Source organism: Crassostrea angulata, chromosome 7, assembly GCF_025612915.1.
Source record: "Crassostrea angulata isolate pt1a10 chromosome 7, ASM2561291v2, whole genome shotgun sequence".
NCBI classification, from domain to species: Eukaryota; Metazoa; Mollusca; class Bivalvia; order Ostreida; family Ostreidae; genus Magallana; species Magallana angulata.
In genome coordinates, this window is record NC_069117.1 from 41,158,327 (window position 1) to 41,179,816 (window position 21,490).

The 21,490-nt window shown below is 31.9% G+C and overlaps 2 protein-coding genes, 1 long non-coding RNA gene and 1 pseudogene across 3 annotated transcripts in view; 3 read left to right on the forward strand and 1 right to left on the reverse strand.

Moving 5' to 3' along the window:
• Positions 1 to 883, forward strand: part of LOC128156205 (uncharacterized) — a 2,701-nt gene extending 1,818 nt beyond the window's left edge. The window contains exon 4 of the mRNA XM_052818254.1: positions 517 to 883. Coding sequence (XP_052674214.1) covers positions 517 to 552 — 36 coding nt within the window. The 3' untranslated portion in view covers positions 553 to 883. The remainder of the gene's footprint in view (positions 1 to 516) is intronic.
• Positions 1 to 2,165, reverse strand: part of LOC128156206 (uncharacterized) — a 9,277-nt gene extending 7,112 nt beyond the window's left edge. The window contains exon 1 of the long non-coding RNA XR_008239689.1: positions 877 to 2,165. This is a non-coding gene — a long non-coding RNA (uncharacterized LOC128156206). The remainder of the gene's footprint in view (positions 1 to 876) is intronic.
• Positions 2,166 to 6,370: 4,205 nt separating this feature from the next.
• On the forward strand, positions 6,371 to 9,071 carry LOC128191342 (multiple epidermal growth factor-like domains protein 10; annotated as a pseudogene).
• A 9,929-nt stretch (positions 9,072 to 19,000) lies between these two features.
• Positions 19,001 to 21,404, forward strand: LOC128156332 (uncharacterized). Its single transcript, XM_052818430.1, has 4 exons — positions 19,001 to 19,069; positions 19,162 to 19,214; positions 19,368 to 19,496; positions 19,586 to 21,404. Exons 1-4 carry the CDS (start codon positions 19,041 to 19,043, stop codon positions 20,686 to 20,688), a joined length of 1,314 nt encoding a protein of 437 aa, XP_052674390.1. The 5' UTR covers positions 19,001 to 19,040; the 3' UTR covers positions 20,689 to 21,404.
• The last annotated feature ends 86 nt before the right edge of the window (positions 21,405 to 21,490 follow it).

The window sequence follows — 21,490 nt, forward strand, 5'->3', positions numbered from 1 at the left end:
TTATCGAACATTTGTATAATTATATTATTGTATCGCCTTTTATTTATTTCACGTTTTTGTTTTCCATGAATTTCTCACAGTCTCTAATTTCAAAATTAATAACTTCTAACTTGGTCTGCCGTTTAGTATTCAATAAATGATAATTTTATAGATGTTTATCCTGCGGAATACATTACATGTTTTAGTTTTGCAATGATTGATCAACTTGGTTAAGTTAATTAATTTAGTTATATTAAGTATTTAAACCAATAATCTTTTATTTGATTAAATTCTGGGTAAAACTTAACTAATTAACATCTATTTACTACCACATATGCAATATTGCAATGAATATGAATTTACCAACATTTTTTCCATTATTTTCTCGACAAGAAGCAAGTAGAACAACATTCCGGAAATAAACTGGGATGCTTAAAGGGGACATATATTGTTTATGCATTAATTTCATCATGCTTGGAAATGTTTTTTTTTAAATACAAAAGTTACAGAGTCAAATAACATGACAGTTTTCTATAGAATCAACAGAACCAGCAACACAGACAACCAACATAAACCACATCTTCAGAACTACCGATCACATTACTGGATTATCGGAGACATCCTCTAACCCTTCTCAATCCGTCTTATTCACTGGTCTTAACTCAACCAACCTTATCCTGATCGTAGGAGGAGTAATAGTTCTCTTCCTAATTGTTATTATCATTATACAAGTAAGAGGACAGCGTAGAAGAAATCAAGACCAGGAAAGGCAACATTCCACTAGGAGCCAACAGTATGTGGCCACTGCAGAAACTGTGTACTGTGATATTGATGAAAATTATGATCGTATGCAATCAAATAGGCCTTCTGAAGAGGTCAAAAAAGAAGAGAACATACCACTTGTGAAGGTCCATTGTGATCATCCTGTGATTCCAAAAGATTTAACACTCTCTTGCAGATCGGAAGATTCTTCCAATGAAAGCAGTACAGGGACTGAGAGAAATAGCAATAGTACGTCAAGCAGCAATGGGTCGTATTTAAAGCCTATTCACGCCTAGAAAGAACAAACAAAATGTACACGAAAGTTATTTACTTAATATATTATCCTACCTAAAAGTAACTATAAGATATTTTGCAAGTAACAGAGAAAAGTTCCTAATTGAACAACATTCACGATTGAAATTTTAAAAGTATCAGATATCAGTATCAGGTATGTCCTAAGCAGTTTTAAATTGTTTCTGATAGAAATTCTGCACGCAGTTAAAATGTTTGTAATTTTGATAAACATCTACTATAAAATAACTGGTGTCTATTTTACGGTTTTGTCATATTTGAATTCGATTCAGTTTTGTGAAAGTAAATTGAGCGTTGTCCTACATGTATGTATAAGAGGTCGATTGATTCATTTTAATGTACTGTAAACGTATTATATTTGGCGTGTACAGTATATGGCGGAAAATAGTTTTTGAACAAGTTGACGTGGATTTGAATTAGCCTATTCTTGAATGTAACTTTTCTTATACATATATGCATGGCATTTAGCGATGTACTTGATCAAACAGAAGCCGCATTCCGCCAAAAACGCTAAATAGAACACACAGCCAAATGTAATACGTTTCCAATATTTAGACAGCATCGTTCAGTATTTGATCATGATAACACTTTGATTTATTAATGACGGTGAAAGTTTGTTATCATTGTTTAAGAATTTTAAATTTGCTCAATACTAGTATTTGATAATAATTTGCATTTTGTAAAGTCTTAAAATTTTTAGGTAACATTGTAAACGCACCAGTTGGTTTCAACTCATGACTTGCAGATCAGTAACTAACATTTAAACTTTTACCGTTATACTGTTTGATATTAAACATGTAGCAGAAAGAAATGTACACTAACCCTAACCCGAGCCCTAACCCTAACGTGTGTGTATAAGATTTATTGTTTTTAGATTGTTCATAAATATGCTAATGAATAAAAATTAGAATGTTAAAAGAAAGATAAATCTAGCTTTTGTAATTAACTTCCCAGTATACGAATATATTATGTATATAAAAATTGATTTCCAAGATTATGTTAACTTTTTTTAAAACAATACTCAAAATAATGTATCATTTTAGTTGACGATTGTTAAAATTGACTTTATATTGAGTTGCTCAATATATTGAGCAATAAACTTTGAGGACACAGAACTGATTTTTTCAAAGGGGGTCCTCGTTTTAATGTAAAAAAAAACAGGAAAGAATAAAGATAAACTCTCCCCTAATAATTGCATTTTAAAAATCATTACTATTAATATGATGGCACTGGCTGGTAATTTTAAATAATTTCAGGAAATTATTTAATCCAGCTCTACATAGACAAAAATGAATGCAAGTCACCAGGAATTAAGTTCCAGGAAATTTATTTTGATTTTAATAACTGTATAAGCACAACACTCACAACCTAAAAAACAGGAAATGTGTTTTGAATGTAACAAATATTTTGGCAATTTCCTTATTGCTGAATGTTCAGTGATGGCAGCGGAGATAAAATATTAGGTCTTGAAATCAGTTTTGAATCCCTCATATATGTACATGTAATAGTGGACAAAATATTCCCACACTTTTAACAATAACAAATTCAAGTTTGTCATGACAGAGCCCTAAACTAACGACAAGGAAAATCCTCATACAAGTACAATCAGCCATGTACATGCACTCTAATGTGTGGGGCAAACATGCGTGAGATGCCAAAAGGAAGAATGATTCTATATTTAAAAAAAAAACTAAATTTATATAGAATGAATAGAAGTGACCAATATGACATTTAATGAAAGATTAATATAATTAGGTTTGAATAAAATCTTTAAAATAAATGGTCGACATGATATTACATTTGCATTATGAAATTGATTATAAAATTGTGTAGATAAATCATTGATAATAATGTAATAAAAATGCCAATTCCAAAAAGAGCTATCAATTATTATGCAACTGAAATTACATCAGTGCCATTGACATTCAGGTATACTTAATCACTCTCTTTTCCCGTTCTACGTGCTTGTGTCTCTCCAATATACATGTTCATGCATTGATAACCAAAATAACCATTGCAACTGCTTTAGTTCTCATAAAATATACTACATGTATTTGTTCACACGCCTTTTCAGCCAAAATATCTATGAGGAATATCGACTACCACTCTTACACAATGTTTCACACTTATTATGTATCATGAACTTTTTCCGCTAATTAGTAATACGGAGAATTTAACATTTGCGGGAAAATTGTCTCACTCTATGCCATGACTGGAAATATCAAATGATATTCACATGAGTTTTTACATGTATGATACTAATACAACAGAGCGTATATAAAAGCCAAGTAATAGTTAGAATATTTATTCTTACATGTTCATTACCGTTTAAATTTCTAAAGGCAGGTATCATTATTGCTTTTAATTCAAACATATTTAAATTCTTATTGAAACAGCTAATCATGCATTATTAAAATGTACCTCGTATATATTTATATACGTGTCGACCGAAGTATAGTTTAAAAAGCATTGTTTAGTACAAGCCCTGTAAAAAAAATTTATAACCACTGAGAGTCATACAGCCGAGGGATAGAGATTATAGTCGATTAATGAATAACATTATAAAATCATTCTAACTTTCGATTCTAATCAAATAAAATGAAAAGATGTTTGTAATTTCATAGATATGCGCATATTCTACTATTGAGAATTAAACAAATTGAAAATAAACAAAACATTTGTTTTCATGAGGTTGGAAAGAAACGTGGGTTAGATTTAATTCTTTGTTACCCTTTTTCATAATACATGTTTATTACATCGAGTAAAATCTTTAACATGTTTAAAACGCATTTATAATTTTTTTATACTTGAAAAAGGTATTGACATAATAAGATGGACATCTTATTTAGAGATGAAAAAGTGAACATCAAATGTTACAAAATGAAGAGTTTTATTGTAAACATTAAATATCAGTTTATAAAACGATATAGAGAGCATTAACATTATCATATAAGGCGATAATTCTATAATTTTAATTATATCTTATAAGCCATGAAAAAAGAGCGATAACCCGGATGAACGAAATTTGTCATTTGTTTTTTAATTTTTTTTAATATGTGTTTCGTATAATTATAATAAAACAGTTTGTTGATGCTCTAAAACTACTTCTTATAAAAAAAAAAAACATGTGCGCGTAGCAAAGCACCTTAGTCAGTCAAACGCACGTTTCATATTTTAAATATAATTATTTCTATGCATGTTTTTGTTGCATTTTAGTAAATAAAAGAATGTGGGTTTTTTAAAATTTTGTTTCCTTTTACAAAACGGTACATTTTTAATGTTTTTTTATACTTAAAAACAGACTAGATTTACTCTTTTAAATATTTTTTAAATGATATGTTACATACATTAAACTTATAATTCTGGGTTTTTGTCACGTTTTCTCTGATATCTGTTCTAAGACATTTCCATTTGTACCTATTCAGTGTTTCTTCCTAAACCAACTTTGTTTTATTTGGTTTCAGTCCTTAGTTTAAATAGGTATTTTAAATATTCCCAAAAAACATTTTTACAAATAGGTACATGTACCTAAGCATTGCATATTCGCGCTTTAACAAGCTGGTCCCAGGATCATATAAAGCAATTTAGACTTAAATCAAAACTGCACACTGGCTTAATGTGTTGTGCGTGAAAACATCGATAAAATTGAAATACTATTTAAAAGTGTCTTGTTTAACGTTGCCAAGTGCAAACTCCAGTCCTTTATCATTTTATGATAAACAGTATGAATTATCTTATGACTGACTGAAACTTTTAATAAAATTTAAGTCAGATTTAGGATATAAGTCAGAAATTTTCTATGATCCCCAGGCCTGGAGTACAGAGCTCTCATGGTATCCGTGGTGAATGGTTTGCACATACAAATTTACTTCATTTCAACGTCTGGTCCTTCGGAGTTTCAACCAATTCGATTCGAGTGTCCACCATTTAGACTAGATCCAAGAAAATGTTTCTACGTGACCTGTATGTCTTTATCAGCTCTAGCTTGCCGCAAAACTCATCTGGCTTTAAATCCTTTCCCTTCTTATTGTAAACAAAGGAACAACCAAATTGAACCTACCTAAAGAGCTGATGTAGATGTACGTTTAAGTACGACGTTACTAATTTACCTAAATTAAAATATTAAAACTGGTTAAAACATAAAAGCGCCCTACATCTGAGTTAACGTCTAAGTTTACGTTTGAAATTGAAAACCAACTTCAAATTTTCCTTCTTTTATTAAATTTCAGGAATCAGTAACAGTTTGCCCTATTTAACGATAATGCATGATTATAATGATGAACTCATGAAAACGTGCATATATCAAAGTGTGACAGATATCCTTCAACAATGATTTGTTTTCATTTGTTGTTATAAGACAATGAAAGTATCCGTAAACAAGAAGAGGTCGAAATTTAAGCTTTTCTCTCCTTTTCCTCTTAATAACTCTCCATGCTGGCAAACTCTCCTTAGAGGATGAATATGAAGGTTGGATAAAAAAAAACCTACTAGAATACACCACATTGGTCATAAATCACTTGTAGCGTGGTCAGACTTATGCGACATTTTAGATTTAACGCTACAATTTTGCCAAGTAGAATTTATTCGGAGCAGATTTACATATGTTGAACGATCAATCAGGCGGACAAAATCATCTCTGTATATATTTTTTTATATACCCAGAAGATATAAAGATATTCACACATTTCAAACTAAAGATATACATTTGTAATTTAAACGTTTTAAGATTAATATATATTTGTTTCATGAATTAATATCCTCCGCCGTGGCCGATTATTTAAAAAATGAAAAATTGTCTTTTTTGGAAAAGAGAATAATTTTAATATTAAGTAGTTTATAATACAACATAATTAAGCTAAAAAAAATTATATTCTTATACATTTCTGACAAAAAATAACTTTTTTTCATTTCATTTGACAAAAAATAGATTTCATTGTTTTCAAATTAATCCATTTACATTTTTATCTTAAAACGAATTTATTTCCTTATCATGTAACGAAAAGTGTTTTACATTACATTCAAAATCACAATTGTTTCCTGGATCATTGATCAAAATAATATTTTTTTTCAAACACACATGCCGGGTATGCTAATTAAAACAACGCATGCGTCCTCTAAATCTGAATATTTACTTATGTACATACAGCGAAATTTAATGTTCGGATAACATGTGTAAGGAAATTGAAGGATGGGTACAGTATGTTGTTTCTTTTATTTAACTGATACATTTTGAAACCATTAAAAACATTGTCATTTGTAATGACTTGCTCTATCTTTTAAAGAATTGGTACCTCATGTTGTTTTAATTATTACCACAATGGGTCAACGTGTGTTCGTAAGTATATTTTCAATCTTTATCTAGAAACTGAATAGACGGATACAGTACCGATCAGACCCAACCTAACAGAAAGTAAACCCCAAGCAACCTGTGGCTTAATCCATGTTTACTCCATGTTTGCTAGAGTGGACCTTGATCAGAAGTAAAGATGTCATACAGTCATTTCAAGCATATCTTTTACAACATACACCATAGCATAGCATAGCATTGAAATCTCATAGCATAACATTGAAATCTCATATCATAGCATTGGAATTTCATACCATAGCATACAATCTCATAGAATCGCATTCGTCATATCATACCATAGCATACCATAGCATAGCATACAACATTATTTTTACTCGGTTTTAAATGTTTTTATTGAAAAAATAAATGTTTACATGATAGATTTGTGGTACACTTTATCTTCTTATTATTTTACTTCGAAATGTGTGGAACTCTTCTGTGTATGGAGGCGTTTTTGTTCAAATCTCATAGCATACCATAGCATAGCATAGCATACCATATCATTAAGCCCTTCATTTAAATTTCTTATGGCAGAGCATACAAATCTCATAGCATACCATACAAATCTCATAGCATATCATTAAAATCGCATACCATAGCATAGCATTAAATTGTAAAAGATATGCGTGAAATGACTGTAACAGTATTTCACTGAAAGTTCACGTCAAAGCATGGCTGAGGCAAACTTATTCCCGAATTCCCCTTTGAATTTTGGATATTTCCGCACGCGACAGGAGCTAATTTTTTATGAGATGAAAATCAACGTGTATGAGGTCTAATTATCCCAGTTTTGTAATAATGCGAGGTCATTTGAATGAATTTTTGATGCGTGTTATTTCCGGAGGGGAATAAAAAAGTCTCGGGTTTGATTTTCAAGCACATGTGTAACTTCGAGGTAAACAGTGTCCCACACCTTGATAGATGTCAAGGTGATTTTTTCCAGAGGATCGTTTTGAATTTTTAATCTGTATCTAATGTTGCGCAATTTTGGTAAGAATATATAGTAAAATTTAAAACTGTAGTGACACCTGCATGCATACCCCTGAAAACAGACAAAACATGTGTACTCAGCATATTCAAGGGGCAGGAAGATGATAAGATAAGAAACCGGTCTGTTTCATGTTCATTGCGTACAGTTGACTTCCCAAAAGCACTTCGCAAGTATACGAAAAGTAAACCCCGAGTGAACCCATTTTTTTTTAAAAACGCTGACCCAGAGTAAACTAAAAAACCCGAAGTTTAGTTTGGGTTTACTCTGGCGTTAGGTTGGGTCTGATCGATACTGAACATGTACATATTGTATTGACAAAACATTAATTCACTAATATTTTACACACATGACAATTATTTAATTGAATTAAAAATAATCATAAATTTACTCTCCTTAAAACAGATTGTCTTGCTGGCTATTATGGTGGTGATTGTCTTAAGCACTGCGATCCAGGCTTCTATGGTAAACTATGTGTAGACAGATGCAACTGTGATAAAGACATTTGCAATCATATAACAGGATCTTTAACTGGTAAATGCATTTTGCATGTTTATGATTTTTTTCTGACTGACTTAAAATGAATAATGCTTACCAATATTTGCAACATTTCATTTTAGATTTTAAAGAAAGTTCAAAATCTCTTCCCAAAAACTCGGCACATTTAAGTCCTCTCCATGTTTCAACTATCTCCAAAACCCATTCGACTGTATATTCAACGTCTAAATCTTCAGAAAGTATATCTGAAAGTTACGTTACACCATCCTTTATCACAACTGAAAGTACTAATGATGTTATTACTACAAGTTCAAAACGACCATATATTGCTACAAACAACAACAAACCACTTGATACTAACATTTACCTAATAGCAATCGGAGGAGTAATTGCTCTGCTTCTGGGTATACTTGTAATTCAGTTTTGTATAAAACTATATTGGAAACGACATAAATATTCACAACAGTTGTCTCTGAAACAAACCCAGCGTACCTCGGTAGTACAGCAAGAAACATCTCTAGATACTAATGAGTCTTCGATGAACAATAGGCTATACTTTAGCCCGAGTGAACATCATCAACCTGCGAAAAAATTCGAATCAAAAACAGTTCTCACTGTTGAGGTATATGAAAAGATAAATTCCCATGTACAAAATCAAAAGAAAGCAAATTCAACTGTATTACTATTCATAGGTTCTGATTCAAATATCAGCTCTACTTCATACTCAAAACCAGAGTCAAGCAAACAGCGCAGCTACGTGGATGTTAAAGAATCTTTATCTGCCATGAATGAAACCTATGATATGAACAGTCTATTTTAATGAACAACAACTTGGTAAAGAATACGAATTACAAGCACAAAATCCACTCACAACAATGCAATATGAAAGAATAAATACCTTTTTGCAAAATAGACATTGTTGAAAAACTTGCGTAGTCAAGAAGTTCTGGATCTAGTTACAGTAATAGATCATACATAAAGTCGGCGTCAAACAACTGACACATATATATTCCATTTCAAGACACGAGTGTGCATGTGATCGACGACGAAAGCAACAGGGACAGCAGTGTATTGCCTAAAAATGTAGCTTTCATCTAAGATAAAAGAAATTGCGAGTTAAAAAGTTGAGAGTTGTAATGCATACACGTATCTAGATGTTAGATTCGAGAATATTCTTAAATGAATAATGCCTGTAATTTTTTTTCTTCGTAAATTTTATTAATTTTTTGATACTTTCTTCGGTAGTGATTAAATTTACTCTATATGTAATTAATATCAAATGATTTTTCGACAGATGCTTTCAAACAGTATCACCATTATAAAACCAAATTTATTAACAATTTACTTATAATGAATAGGTCCCTAATTAGCAGAGTACGAGAAATTGGTTCTATATTTATAACAAGGCGTTACTATTTTTTTTAAGTTTCCACGTTTATTAAGAAAAAAAAAATTCAAAAGGTTCACTCAGACACTTGAACTTGGTTGGTCACGTGATCAAATCCTGTAAAGCCCGAAGGGCTTCTCTGAATATTTGATAATGTTCCAATTAATTTCGTTTCCCTGTGAACTTTTAGACATTGCTGTTTATTACTTATTTTTACATTTGAGAACGGCAAGTTGTTTAGAATCATAAATATAACGCTGTTTTAATGTTTTCAATATGCAACTGTCAAGCGATAAGAGCGTGCGGTTATGATTGTAACGTCATGAAAAAAATCATACAGAGTTGAACGTTTACCTTATTCTATAGGTTCATATAAGGAATCATATTTGTTTCTGTAAATCTATAATTATGACGTAATCCACCTTACCCATATTGTTAACGTTACCTTTATGCTGAACAATGAAAGACTCATTACAAAGCAATTATACCTCCGCTCAAAAAGAGAGGGAGGTATATTGTTTTATCCTTGTTTCTGTTTGTCTGTCTGCTGTCTTCCTGTCTGTCTGTCCGTCCGTCCGTCTGTCTGTCACAATTTGGTAAGCATTTTTAAATCACAAATGCTTGAAATTTTAACACACTCTCTGTTTAGGTACATGTATGCCATAACGTGGTAGTTATTTTTGGACCAATCAGACGTCAACCTCCTGTTGGTTTACCGCTCTCCTCAGTTTTCTTCTAAATTTTGGGACAATGTTTGCCAAAGATATCTCAGCAACTATTAATCACAGATGCTTAAAAGCGCTATTTAACACTTTGTTCGTCGCGGCAATCCATAAGGTTGGATACATTCTATAACAAATTGGGTGTCAACTCATAGTTTATTGTCGACTGCGTTAATTTTGTAAATTTACATTCGAGCAAGGGTATCACTAGTAAGCATTGACTAACAAAGGTCTTGTTTTGCATTAAAAAAAACCCTGCTTTGACTTATTTCTACTTAAGGATTACGTTTACTCAGGGGCGAAAAAAAATGCACTAATAGGAACGAAAAACTACTTATTGTTTATTGTAGCCCCACTATTGTGGTGCTATTTTTAACTTTCAAATAACTAGGTCAATGACCTACTTTTTCTGCTAGTGACCTCTTAATGTTTTTTGAAAAAATTGTCAAAATTTGTCAAAATTATCCACCATTTTCAAAGTTTTCTTATTTTTTTAATTATTAAAAATAATAAAACAATTTGTAGGTTGGGAAATGATAAAATACGAATAGCTTTACTAATTGTATATTTTAATGAATCGTTTTAAGCTCATATTTTAAGTTTAATTTAGTCCGAATTTCCTCTATCAATTTCCAAAATTGTACCCATTTTTGATCGAGTTTTACAAAAAACTGACTAATAGGAGCTCCAAACCATTAATTGAGTAAAACTGTCTTTATTGTTTGTATTATGTTTTCATTAACGTTATATAAGGTCAATGATCAAAATTTCGAGATATTTTATCTTGAATTGATTTTATGTATTTTAAAGATTTTTCCAATCGCGTGCCAGCCAGTGATAAATTTATAGACGAGTAAATCCAACCATAAAATATGTAAAATGATATGAAAAAACACATAAAAACTTAACTTTTGCAATTACACAACAACAGAAAGTTTTTAAGAGAAAATAAGAAAATGAAAAAATTAGCCCGAATTTCCTCTGTTTCAATTTTAATCTACCTTTGGCGGAGCATATCTTCCTCAAATAAACAAATCATGGATATCAATATCGATATTTGTTAATAACGTTGTTATTTTGTGTTTTTATAATAACTTTGGACCTCAGATATTGAACTTTGTAAAAATATTTTTTTTAAATCTCAAACCCTGAGTAAACGTAATCCTTAAAGATGTTCTATCATTTAAATTATTGTTTTAATGAGTTAGTGTGCAAATTTTTTACATTATTAGTATTTCAATTATACTTATAAGCATACGCATGCTAATGACATGCATACACTATTGTAATTGTTTTAAAAGAAAATTGTGTTTAAATTTCTCTTTGCTGAAGATTTTAGTTACAGTCCAATGATGCATACGTGCATATAGTCATATACAGTACCATCTTAATGCATTATTGTTAAGTGGGGGAGGGGGGTCTATAAATGATATAAAAATGCGATTTTGGTTAAGTTTAATAGATGTATTTGACGTTTACCTAAATTGTATTATAGCCACTAAGAACATTAAAGACATTCACAATAAGTTGTTCGTTCATTGCAGACCACTGTTATAGATTAAGATATATAGAGAATATTACATACCCTTTTCCATATCACACCCTGTATCAGCCCGAGGGCCAAAGACCCGAGGGCTGATATTGGTCGAGGGCTGATACAAGGTGTGATATGGAAAAGGGTATGTATTATTATATTTATTACATACTTACTAATAACAAACAGAAAATAAAAACATTTTAGATTAACTATCTAGTTTGTTTAATAACAACAACTTAAACAGAAAATATGAACAAAAATGATATTTCATTTTTAACAATATGATACATGTATAAAGACATAATTTAACACAATTATAACAAACAACAACTTAAAAGATAATTTGAACACAGATAATCTTTCATATTGTTTAACAACAACAAAATTTAATAACAAAGAAAATATCACATTTATAGCTATAAAACAACTTCACTTTTAATATTTGAACATATTTACAAGATATAACAGACCCAGTTCCTTTTTCTTATGAACATAAATGATTCAAATTTCATTTTTAACAATATGATACATGTATAAAGACAAAATTTAACACATTACTGGTAAACTTAAAAGATAATTTGAACACCAATAATCTTTCATATTTTTTGACAATAACAAAATTTAATAACAAAGAAAATATCACAGTTAAAGCTATAACACAACTTCACTTTTAATATTTGAACATATTTACAAGATATCACAGATCTAGTTCCTTTTTCTTAATCTGACTCTGAATCACTGTAGATGACTCAACATCTCTTAGGGGATTTTGGTTGTTTAAAAGAGAAGTTAAATATAACATTGCCAGAAATATTGGCCCCCCTAAAATTGCCAAAGACATGCTCTTTCATTATGGGTTGATTTTCATAAGAACTTATTTCAGTCAGTAATTGATGAATAATATCGTCAGTGTTTGATGAAGGCTCCAAACTGGTGGATGGCAGAGCTGAGCTACATTTATCAAAGGATGAAGGGGAACTGTCGAATTCTGTGACTGGTGGTTCCGAGCAACTAGATGAATAGTTTGTAAAAATAGAAGACATGTGCCTCAGCTGTTCATTGGAGGCAGTGCTGTAATTATTAATAGAGTTAACATTCTTATGGCCGGACAGCTGTTGAATTATGGTTGGGGGACACCAGCATGTACCAGGGAAGTAATTGCTGTCTTTCTTGCACTGTGGTTAACTTTTCTTCCTTGGATTCCCCCTGCCTCACTTATGACTTTCACAATGTTACCAATCGTATTATTTCCCATAGGTTGGTTGACATACCAAGCTTTTTCTGGGTGCCTTGAAACTCCTAAGTAAAATGGCGACTCGGGGTTGTTCATCTTTGCTGGTCTTCTGCTGGCGAACTCCTTATACGCTAAAATAGGGCATCGCGGGTTATCTTGAATGACAAAAGCATATATGTAGTTTATGTATAGAGAGCCATATACTAATCTATGCAGCATTCAAACTATTCAGGTTTCAGGAATAAATCTCAGGTTAACAAATAAAGGTTTCATAAATCTGTCAATATGTATATCTATTTTCAAACATCTTTGGTGCAAAACTCCGACTCTCACTTGTGACTCCAGTTCTTGTCTTTGTTAATCTCTCTATATATTCTTAATATTCCTTTCCAGTCGAGGGGACCTTTTGCTGCACATCACCCCATCTGAGACTGACATGTTCAACTCTGCTTCTCATTCCAAAATGCATTGTGTTGTTAATATACTAAACATTTATCAGTGACTTGGGGTCTCCTGAAAACAATTTTAGTTGTTGGCCTATTAAAGAAAATGACATTGTGAGTTTTTGATGAGTTTGTATTTTTTTCTAGTTGACAAATTATCATAAAAAATATAAGTTTAAGTGGGTCAGCACTAAATCATAAATTACCAGTTCCAAGAAGATTCTTTTCATAAAGAAGATCGATTTCCTCTGGCGTTAGGGGGTCTGCTCGTTTTTCACGATTTCCCTTTCCCAGCTGTCTAAGCAACTTTTGTTTTGACAAAAGTACATCGCGAGAATGTTTGAACTCCTTATCCGTAATGATGTTAATGTTTAACTTCTTCTCATCCAAATTACGGTTCACACTCCCTTAGATAGACTTTAACGTGTCGGGTTCATAATCCTCGCCGCTTGCTTTCTTTGCATTTATGAAGAATCTTGCCAAATGTATATCCAGGTCATAAACCGGGTTTATGATCTGGATATACATATCGGGGTTCTGTGTTCATCGTTCTTCGTTAGGTAATCATTAAATTCCCCCAAGTCAGGTTCAATTTTTCTACGCGTATTGGTATTTTGAAGGCCCCTTACAAACTCAAATGTAGAATCTTCTTGTGTGTCTGTCACGATTTCCCTTTCAACATCGGGCATACCAGCAGGTGGTAACGTTACAAGTTCGAAGTTTTCATCTACAGACTGTACACTTAGGTCTAGACTCGAATCTAACAAATCCAGTGTAACATAATCAGTTTTTCACTTACAGTGTCGTTGAGTCCACATATGTTTTCCAATTCACAAAGTCTATTTCCAAGCGATTCGAATGTTCTTTCATTGAGATCCATTTTAGTTTTTCCGTCTGCTAATGTACACAAACACCGAAGCGGTAAAAATCAGAGGTCTTCTGCAAAGAGTAACTATAATACATTTCTGATAGAGTAAAAACCAGAGTGGTTCCGCAAGGGGTGCGATACGGATCCGTATCAGCCCTGCAGAATCCGCGTCAGCCCTGGAGGCTGGTACTGGTGTTATAAAGTTAGCTGTATCGCATATGCAAAAACTTTGTATTTATTAGTAAGTATGTAATAAATTATTATATCACCAAGAGTGTAAATGCAACGCTTAATGATATAAATGTTACTATCATTAGGGGTTGACCATGTAGCCTTTGCATTGTTTCATCAAGCGTTAGGTCTGTCGTGCATTTGCGACGCTTAATGATATTATATCATTAAGCGGCGATTTATCATTCACGGTTGATGTTGTCAACTATTAATGCAAGAATTTACACTTGTAGCATTATGGGTTGCAATTGCAACGCTAAGTGATATTTGTATCATTAAGCGGCGTTTTATCATTAGAGGTTAATACACAGCATTACATTAAATTTTAAAGATCTGTATATGCGATAAATTAAAATGCATTGCAAAACAACTTTAATAAAAAGGTAAATCCCAAGGCAAGTAATAATCTAGATTAAAATGACTAGATTATGCATCGTTACCCTTTTGGTCCTCTAGATTCCCATTTCTTTTTTGCAAGCAATCGTCCTGCATGTACATATGTATATACTCTTCTCAAAATTCAAGTGCATAGTTTGAGTATACATGTTCCTTTATAGGTGAATTTATTGTCTTAACGTTCAACTTTTTTTTTACATCAATTCGTTACTTTGTGTAATCAAATGCCTGGCATTTACAAGGTTACTGTTGTCTTTTAGTTATCAAATTAGCCAGCAGTTGATCAAATTGGTGCCTTCTAGCACCTAAGAGTTAAAGTATTTATTTGTTTTCATAATATACAATAGACCAGTAATACTTCATTTAATATTTTTGGAACACCATTAAAATATTGGTTTTTTGTTGCCTTTGTTATTCACATTGTCATCAACTTGAGAAGTGCAAAATAAATATAATTTATTTCTAGATTTTTAACCATTGTCATCAACTTTAGAAGTGCTAAATAAATATAATTTATTTCTAGATGTTTAGTTGTACAGGAAAATAACTTGTACAGGCCATAGATCTTCAGAGCTTGTAATAGTTTCCTCACTAGTCAGTTAAGCCATATTTCATTTCGAAAATGATAAGAAAAATTGTAAACCAAACAAAGTTAACCTATAAGGGCACCGCGTTTCTTTGCCCCTTATGATTCGCTCCGACGTTGAGACATGAATAATTGTGATGCGACTTAGGCTTTTACCATGAATAAAGGAGTTAAGATTTTGAAAACGTTTTAGCAAATTAAAAATAAACCTCTGTACATTTTTTAACATTTCTGTTTAAATTCTAAGTTTGCTTGATAACGATTATTGTATAATATGCGAGTTTGATAATTAAAATCAAATCATTCGAGTAACAAAACCAATAACAAATAATATTTATTGATTCATTTAGAGACTTCAGAGGAATTCAATCAACAAACGATTCGACACATATAAATTACAAATAGACAAAATTATAAATATCATGCGAAAGTTATCAAACTTTCAAGCTCGGCAATTGCAATAAACTGAACAGATCAATTTAATAAATCTAAGCTAACAATGTATGCGTGTAAATTTAAAGATTAAAAATAAATACAAACAAACAATTAATAAATGCAATGCTTTTAAAATGATGATATATAAAGTAGTTGTAATTTTCCGAATCGTGTTTACATATTTTGCCGAACGAATCAGCCGATTACCGTTAAACTCATTTAAATATTATATGATTGGGGGGGGGGGGGTGGATGTAAATGTTTGTTTAAGCAATAAATAAAAGTTCATAATCTCTCGCTTTTTTGTTATGATACATATATCTAATGAAAACAAAAATATAATCGCTAATTTGTTGATTTACGTTATTGTGTACGCTCTGCGTACGATTAAATTTTTCCAATGCACAGGTATTTAAGTTACCTCGTTCTAAAGATTTTCGGTTTTATGTATTTATAAGACATTTTAATTAAATTACAGTACTCGATTATTCGTTGAAATATTACTATTATCTTAAAGTTGGTTTTATTTAACAGGTATTCTTAAACATACATGGTATTGAAAAGAGAGAATATGATAATTATACATGTATATTATTTGTTGGATATTGGATAGGAAAGGAGGAATGTTTTGCCAACTTTCACGATAGCAGCACTGTACATTTAGTTCATTACATGTAACTATCGTAAATCTGGAAATTTTTACGTCGATTTATTTTTGCAAATTCGAGTAATAAAGCCATAGATTAATTTTTACGTTTTAAATTTTTGCGAATCGTCATCGGCGCTAAAAATAAAAAGCACTCAAATATTAAATGTCAACATACTGACATGCACAATGTTAGCTAACCTTCGCACCTCGTATATTACCGCCGCCTCTAATTTTCTCACGAATCGTATATGTTTACCAACTTCATATAGTATCATGTGAGAGTTGATGTCTGCAATTTTATCTTGTTCAAATTACCGATATATACAATAACAGCAGCAAATGCAACAAAACTACCTAAAGGGGTATCTTGATACGGATTTATAGCGAGATAATTATCCCAATTAGCAGTTCACACCTTCACATACGACGGTTTGTGTACACCACACAAGTATCGGAGGGTCACGTGTCAAACACAGGTGATGTTGCGAGCGAGAATGAGAAGAAAATGGCGGCATTCAGCGAGAAATTCAAAATACTGCACAAATTTTCGTGTTCCGTGAATGTTGGTGTCCCGCCGGTACACTGTGAATGGGGTAAAAAAAAATAACGCTACATTCTGCGTAACGCCGGTACATATCATATCTATGAATAAATCACGCATGCATGCAGTGTCATCAGTATACATGTACACTAAGATAGACATGAGGCTACCAGTCAACAGAAGATACCGATTTTGAGTGAAGTCCTTCTCCACACGCTGGTTTGGGGGTAATTACCTGGTTATATAAACAGGTTTTTTCAAATGACCACTACTTACAGACACCTGTTCATATAGTAAGGAGAAGAGACAAGCCTTCGGCAAAATTTTTATTACTTTTATATTTGTTGTTGATTAATTTTTAGGAAAAAAAATTTTGCGAATGCAGAGCACGCGCAAATTAGCTAAAAATTTATCTACGGTAAAAATTTCCAGATTTACGGTATTTTTTCCTGATTACCGACAAAATACAATGTAAGGATACCACCGAGGCACTCCTAATAAATAGTTCATATTGAGTTCACAAAGCGTTCACATATCGTTGACCGTGCGTTCACTGTCCACTTTGCGCTCCATTTACGCTCTGCGTTCGCTCATCGTTCATCGTTCATTAACGTTCACCAAATTTCTTTCAGTGTGCGCTCACCGTACGCTCAGAGTGTGCTTACCGTTCACTCACCACTCAAGTGGGAAAGTAGAACGTTTCATGGACTGTTCCTGGGTGACGCTGCCTATTTACAAGCTGTGTTCAGCTTTAATTTTTTCTCTTAACTATTTTATCAACAACAAAAATCCGCAAATAAAGCATATTTTACTCAAACAGTTCACTCGGATAAGTCAAACTAACATAAAAATGTTTGCATTGTATATTTAGATATTGTTTGAAAACATTCGTCCCAATATTACCGTGATCTTCTTTGACGCTGTCATTTTGATTTCTTCTTCAAAATAGTCGATAATCACATCAATAATTTCAAAGGCAAAAAGGTTGACCCAAAAATCAATAGAACATAACCTTCGTCCTTTATGCTCTCATAAGATCATTCGATACATTCAAAATTCATGAAAATGTGCATAGGTTAAAGTTTGATAACTTTCGCATGATATCATAATGTTTCCATTAATGGTGTGAAAACGATTGTAAAAGAATTTACTTCAACAGATGGAGGTCCAAATCCAATCTCCCCCTAACCTGGTGATAATTCTTTGCTATCTTTATTTGCTTGCAAACACTCTTCAGAGAATGAAGATGAAAGTTTTATAAACTTTACACAAAAATTGATAGAATTTACTACATGACTTGAACACACATTGGTCGTAAAACAATTGTTTTGCTATCATGCTCAGAGCTCATGACTCACTTTAGATTTAAGGCTACAATTGGGCCGGTTATGATTCTTATAGTTGGCGCCGTCAGACTTAATGTGATTAACAGACGGACATAAATCCTCTGTTTATACCAAGCGGATACATAGCTATTCACACGTTTTGAACTAACCGGAAGATATAAAAACAATTGTTGAGAGTCATACACACAGCTAGTACTTGAACCTTTTAATATAAATTGTGAAATATTATCCGCTGTGGCCACTTGCACTATAAATTTGAAATTTATTAGATGAAAAAGAGATAACATTGAATATTATGTCAATTATAACATGTTTTTAAAAAAAAAACTTTTCCAAACGAAGTGTTTTATTATTTATATGAATGGAGTAATTTTGAATCAAAGAATATATACTTAAGAAAGGATATCCTTCCGTATGTCTGGTTAAAATGTAAAGGATTCTATTCTGATACATTTCTTAACAAATAAAAAAGGATGACTTTCTCATTTTATCTGACATGAAATATTTTTTTTCTTTTCACATCACATTAAAAATTACAATACCTAAACAATTATAAACAAACTATTATTATTTTATTTGATTGTACCAGAAAAAAAGGTTTTAAAAAGCATACAAAATCAAAATTTAGACTCGTTTTCTGAAGCATCGAATCAAAATAGTATTTTTGTCAAACAAATATGTCGGATATGATAATACAATAACGCATGCGTCTTGTATATCTTAATTGTTCCTTGTTTATGTACAGCAAAATTGATTCCTAATTTTAATGTTGAGATAACATGTGTGAGGAAATTGAAGGATGGGTACAGTACGTTGTTTGTTTTGGGGTTTTTTTCTCATACATTTCTATTGACCATAAATATTATTGTCATTTATAATCACTTGCTCTATTATTTAAAGAAGTGGTACCACATGCTGTTATAATTATTACCACAATGGATCAACATGTGTTCGTAAGTACATTTTTCATATTTATATAGAAATTAGATTGATAAATAAATGTACATATTGTACTAACAAAACATTAATTCACAATTTTTTTCTTTAAACATGACAACTCTCTTACTCACCGAAATATAATCATCAATTAACTCTCCTGAAAACAGATTGTCTTGCTGGCTATTTTGGAGGTGATTGTGTTCAACAGTGTGGTGCGGGCTTCTATGGTAAACTATGTGTGAACAAATGCGACTGTGATCTAAAATTTTGCAATCATGAAAAAGGATGTTTAACTGGTAAAAGCATTTTGCATGTTTATGATTTTTTTTTTCTAAATGACTTAAAATGGATAATGCTTACAAATATTTGCAACATTTCTTTTTAGATTTTAAAGAACGTTCAATATCTGTTCCCAAAAACTCGACACATTTAAGTCCTCTCCATGTTTCAACTATCTTCAAAAGCCATTCGACTGTATCTACAACGTCCAAACCTTCAGAAAGTATGTCTGAAAATTACGTTACAACATCCTTCATCACAACCGAAAGTACTAATGATGTTGTAACTACGAGCTCAAAACGTCCAAACATTGCTACAACCACAACGTCAAGCAAACCGACTGATACTAACATTTACCTAATGGCAATTGGAGGTGTAATTGCTCTGTTTCTCGGCATTCTTATAATTCAATTTTGTGTAAAACTTTGTTTGAAACGACGAAAATATTCACAACAGCTTTCTTTGAAACGGACCAAAAGTAGCTCGGTAAAAGAGGAAGAAACATATCAAGATATTAACGAGGCTTTGATGACTATTAGACGATACGATAATCCTATTGAACATAGTCAACATAGCAAATATTTCGAACTACAAACAGCAGAGCAAGTTCTTACTTTTGAGCCATACGATCAGATAAAATCCCAAACACAATATCAAGAGATAGCTGACTCAACTGTCGTATCATCAACCAGTTCTGATTCTAATAACAGCTCTACATCATACCTAAAACCAAAGTCAAGCAAACGACGCAGCTACGTAGATGTTATAGATACTACCTCTTCTTTGAATGTAGCCAATGATCAAGACAATGTGAAAGTTAATCAAAATGGTAAAGATTTCGAATTGCAAGCAGCAAATCCACTCACAGCAGAGTCATGCGAAAAAATAAATACATGTATACTTCTGCAAAATAAAGACATTGTTGAGACTCACGTAGCTTTCTCAACAAGTTCTGGATCTAGTAACAGCAATAAATCATACTTAAAGCCAACTTCAAACCAAAGACATAGCTATGTAGAGGTTTTGGATTCAAACGATATTCCGCTTCAAGATACTGTTTTACCTGTGACTGACGGCAGCAGGAACAGTAACTGCAGCGTATCATCTCAATATCTTGATCCTATCCATAATGAAAACTTAATAAAGGGTTGTGAAATAGGTGACCATAGTGATGGATATCTAGATGTTATACACAAGACTATTTTCTAATGCTTTTAACTTGCGAATGTGGGCCTACGAAGACACTTTTCGTTTGCATACCATTTGTTAGCAATTCTATGAATAATTGGCATCTGACATGTTGCTTCTACTTTTGTTCCTTTAGTGAAAACTTGAGTTTTTATTACTTCTTCAATTCGATTTTCAAATTTTCTATATACCTTTTAACTTTTTTAACAATAATGAAAATCCACAATGGCAGCATATTTTACTCAAACTGTTTACGTGGACCAGTCAAACCAACATAAAAAAGTATGCATAATATATTTATAAATTGTTGCGAGAAATTCCAAATACCGCTCCTTCATTATTCGTGATCTTCTTTGACGCTGTCATTTTTATTTCTTCTTCAAAGCAGCCAATATCTCCATTAAAATTTTCAAGGGTGATAAGATTTACGCAAAAAGTAATGAAACGATACCTTCGTGCTTAATTTATCAGGTACAAAGTTCATTAAATGTGCAAAGATCCAAGTTTGATAACTTTCGTTTAACATCATATTAGACATTGTGAAAACGAACGTTAGATAGTATACTCCAACAAATGAAGGTCCAAATCCCTTCTCTCTTTATTCTAATGATACATCTGTGTTATCTCTCATTGCTTGCAAACTTCCTTTAGAGGATGGAGCTAAGAAGAAGGATTTATAAAATTTTGACAAAACTTCCTAAGATAATTCTACTTTTCAGATTTAAAGCTACACTTGTGTCGAGTAAGAATTTATTTTATTCGGAGCTGACTCAACTGTGATCAATGGACGGACAGGCTGACATAAATTTACTGTATATCATAA

Excerpts from the sequence above, each read along its gene's own strand:
- LOC128156332 (XM_052818430.1), top strand. The coding sequence starts at position 19,041 with ATGTGTGAGGAAATTGAAGGATGGGTACA. Across the intron at positions 19,070-19,161 it reads GAAATTGAAGGATGGGTACA|AAGTGGTACCACATGCTGTT; the intron begins GTACGTTGTTTG and ends TATTATTTAAAG. Across the intron at positions 19,497-19,585 it reads TGAAAAAGGATGTTTAACTG|ATTTTAAAGAACGTTCAATA; the intron begins GTAAAAGCATTT and ends ATTTCTTTTTAG.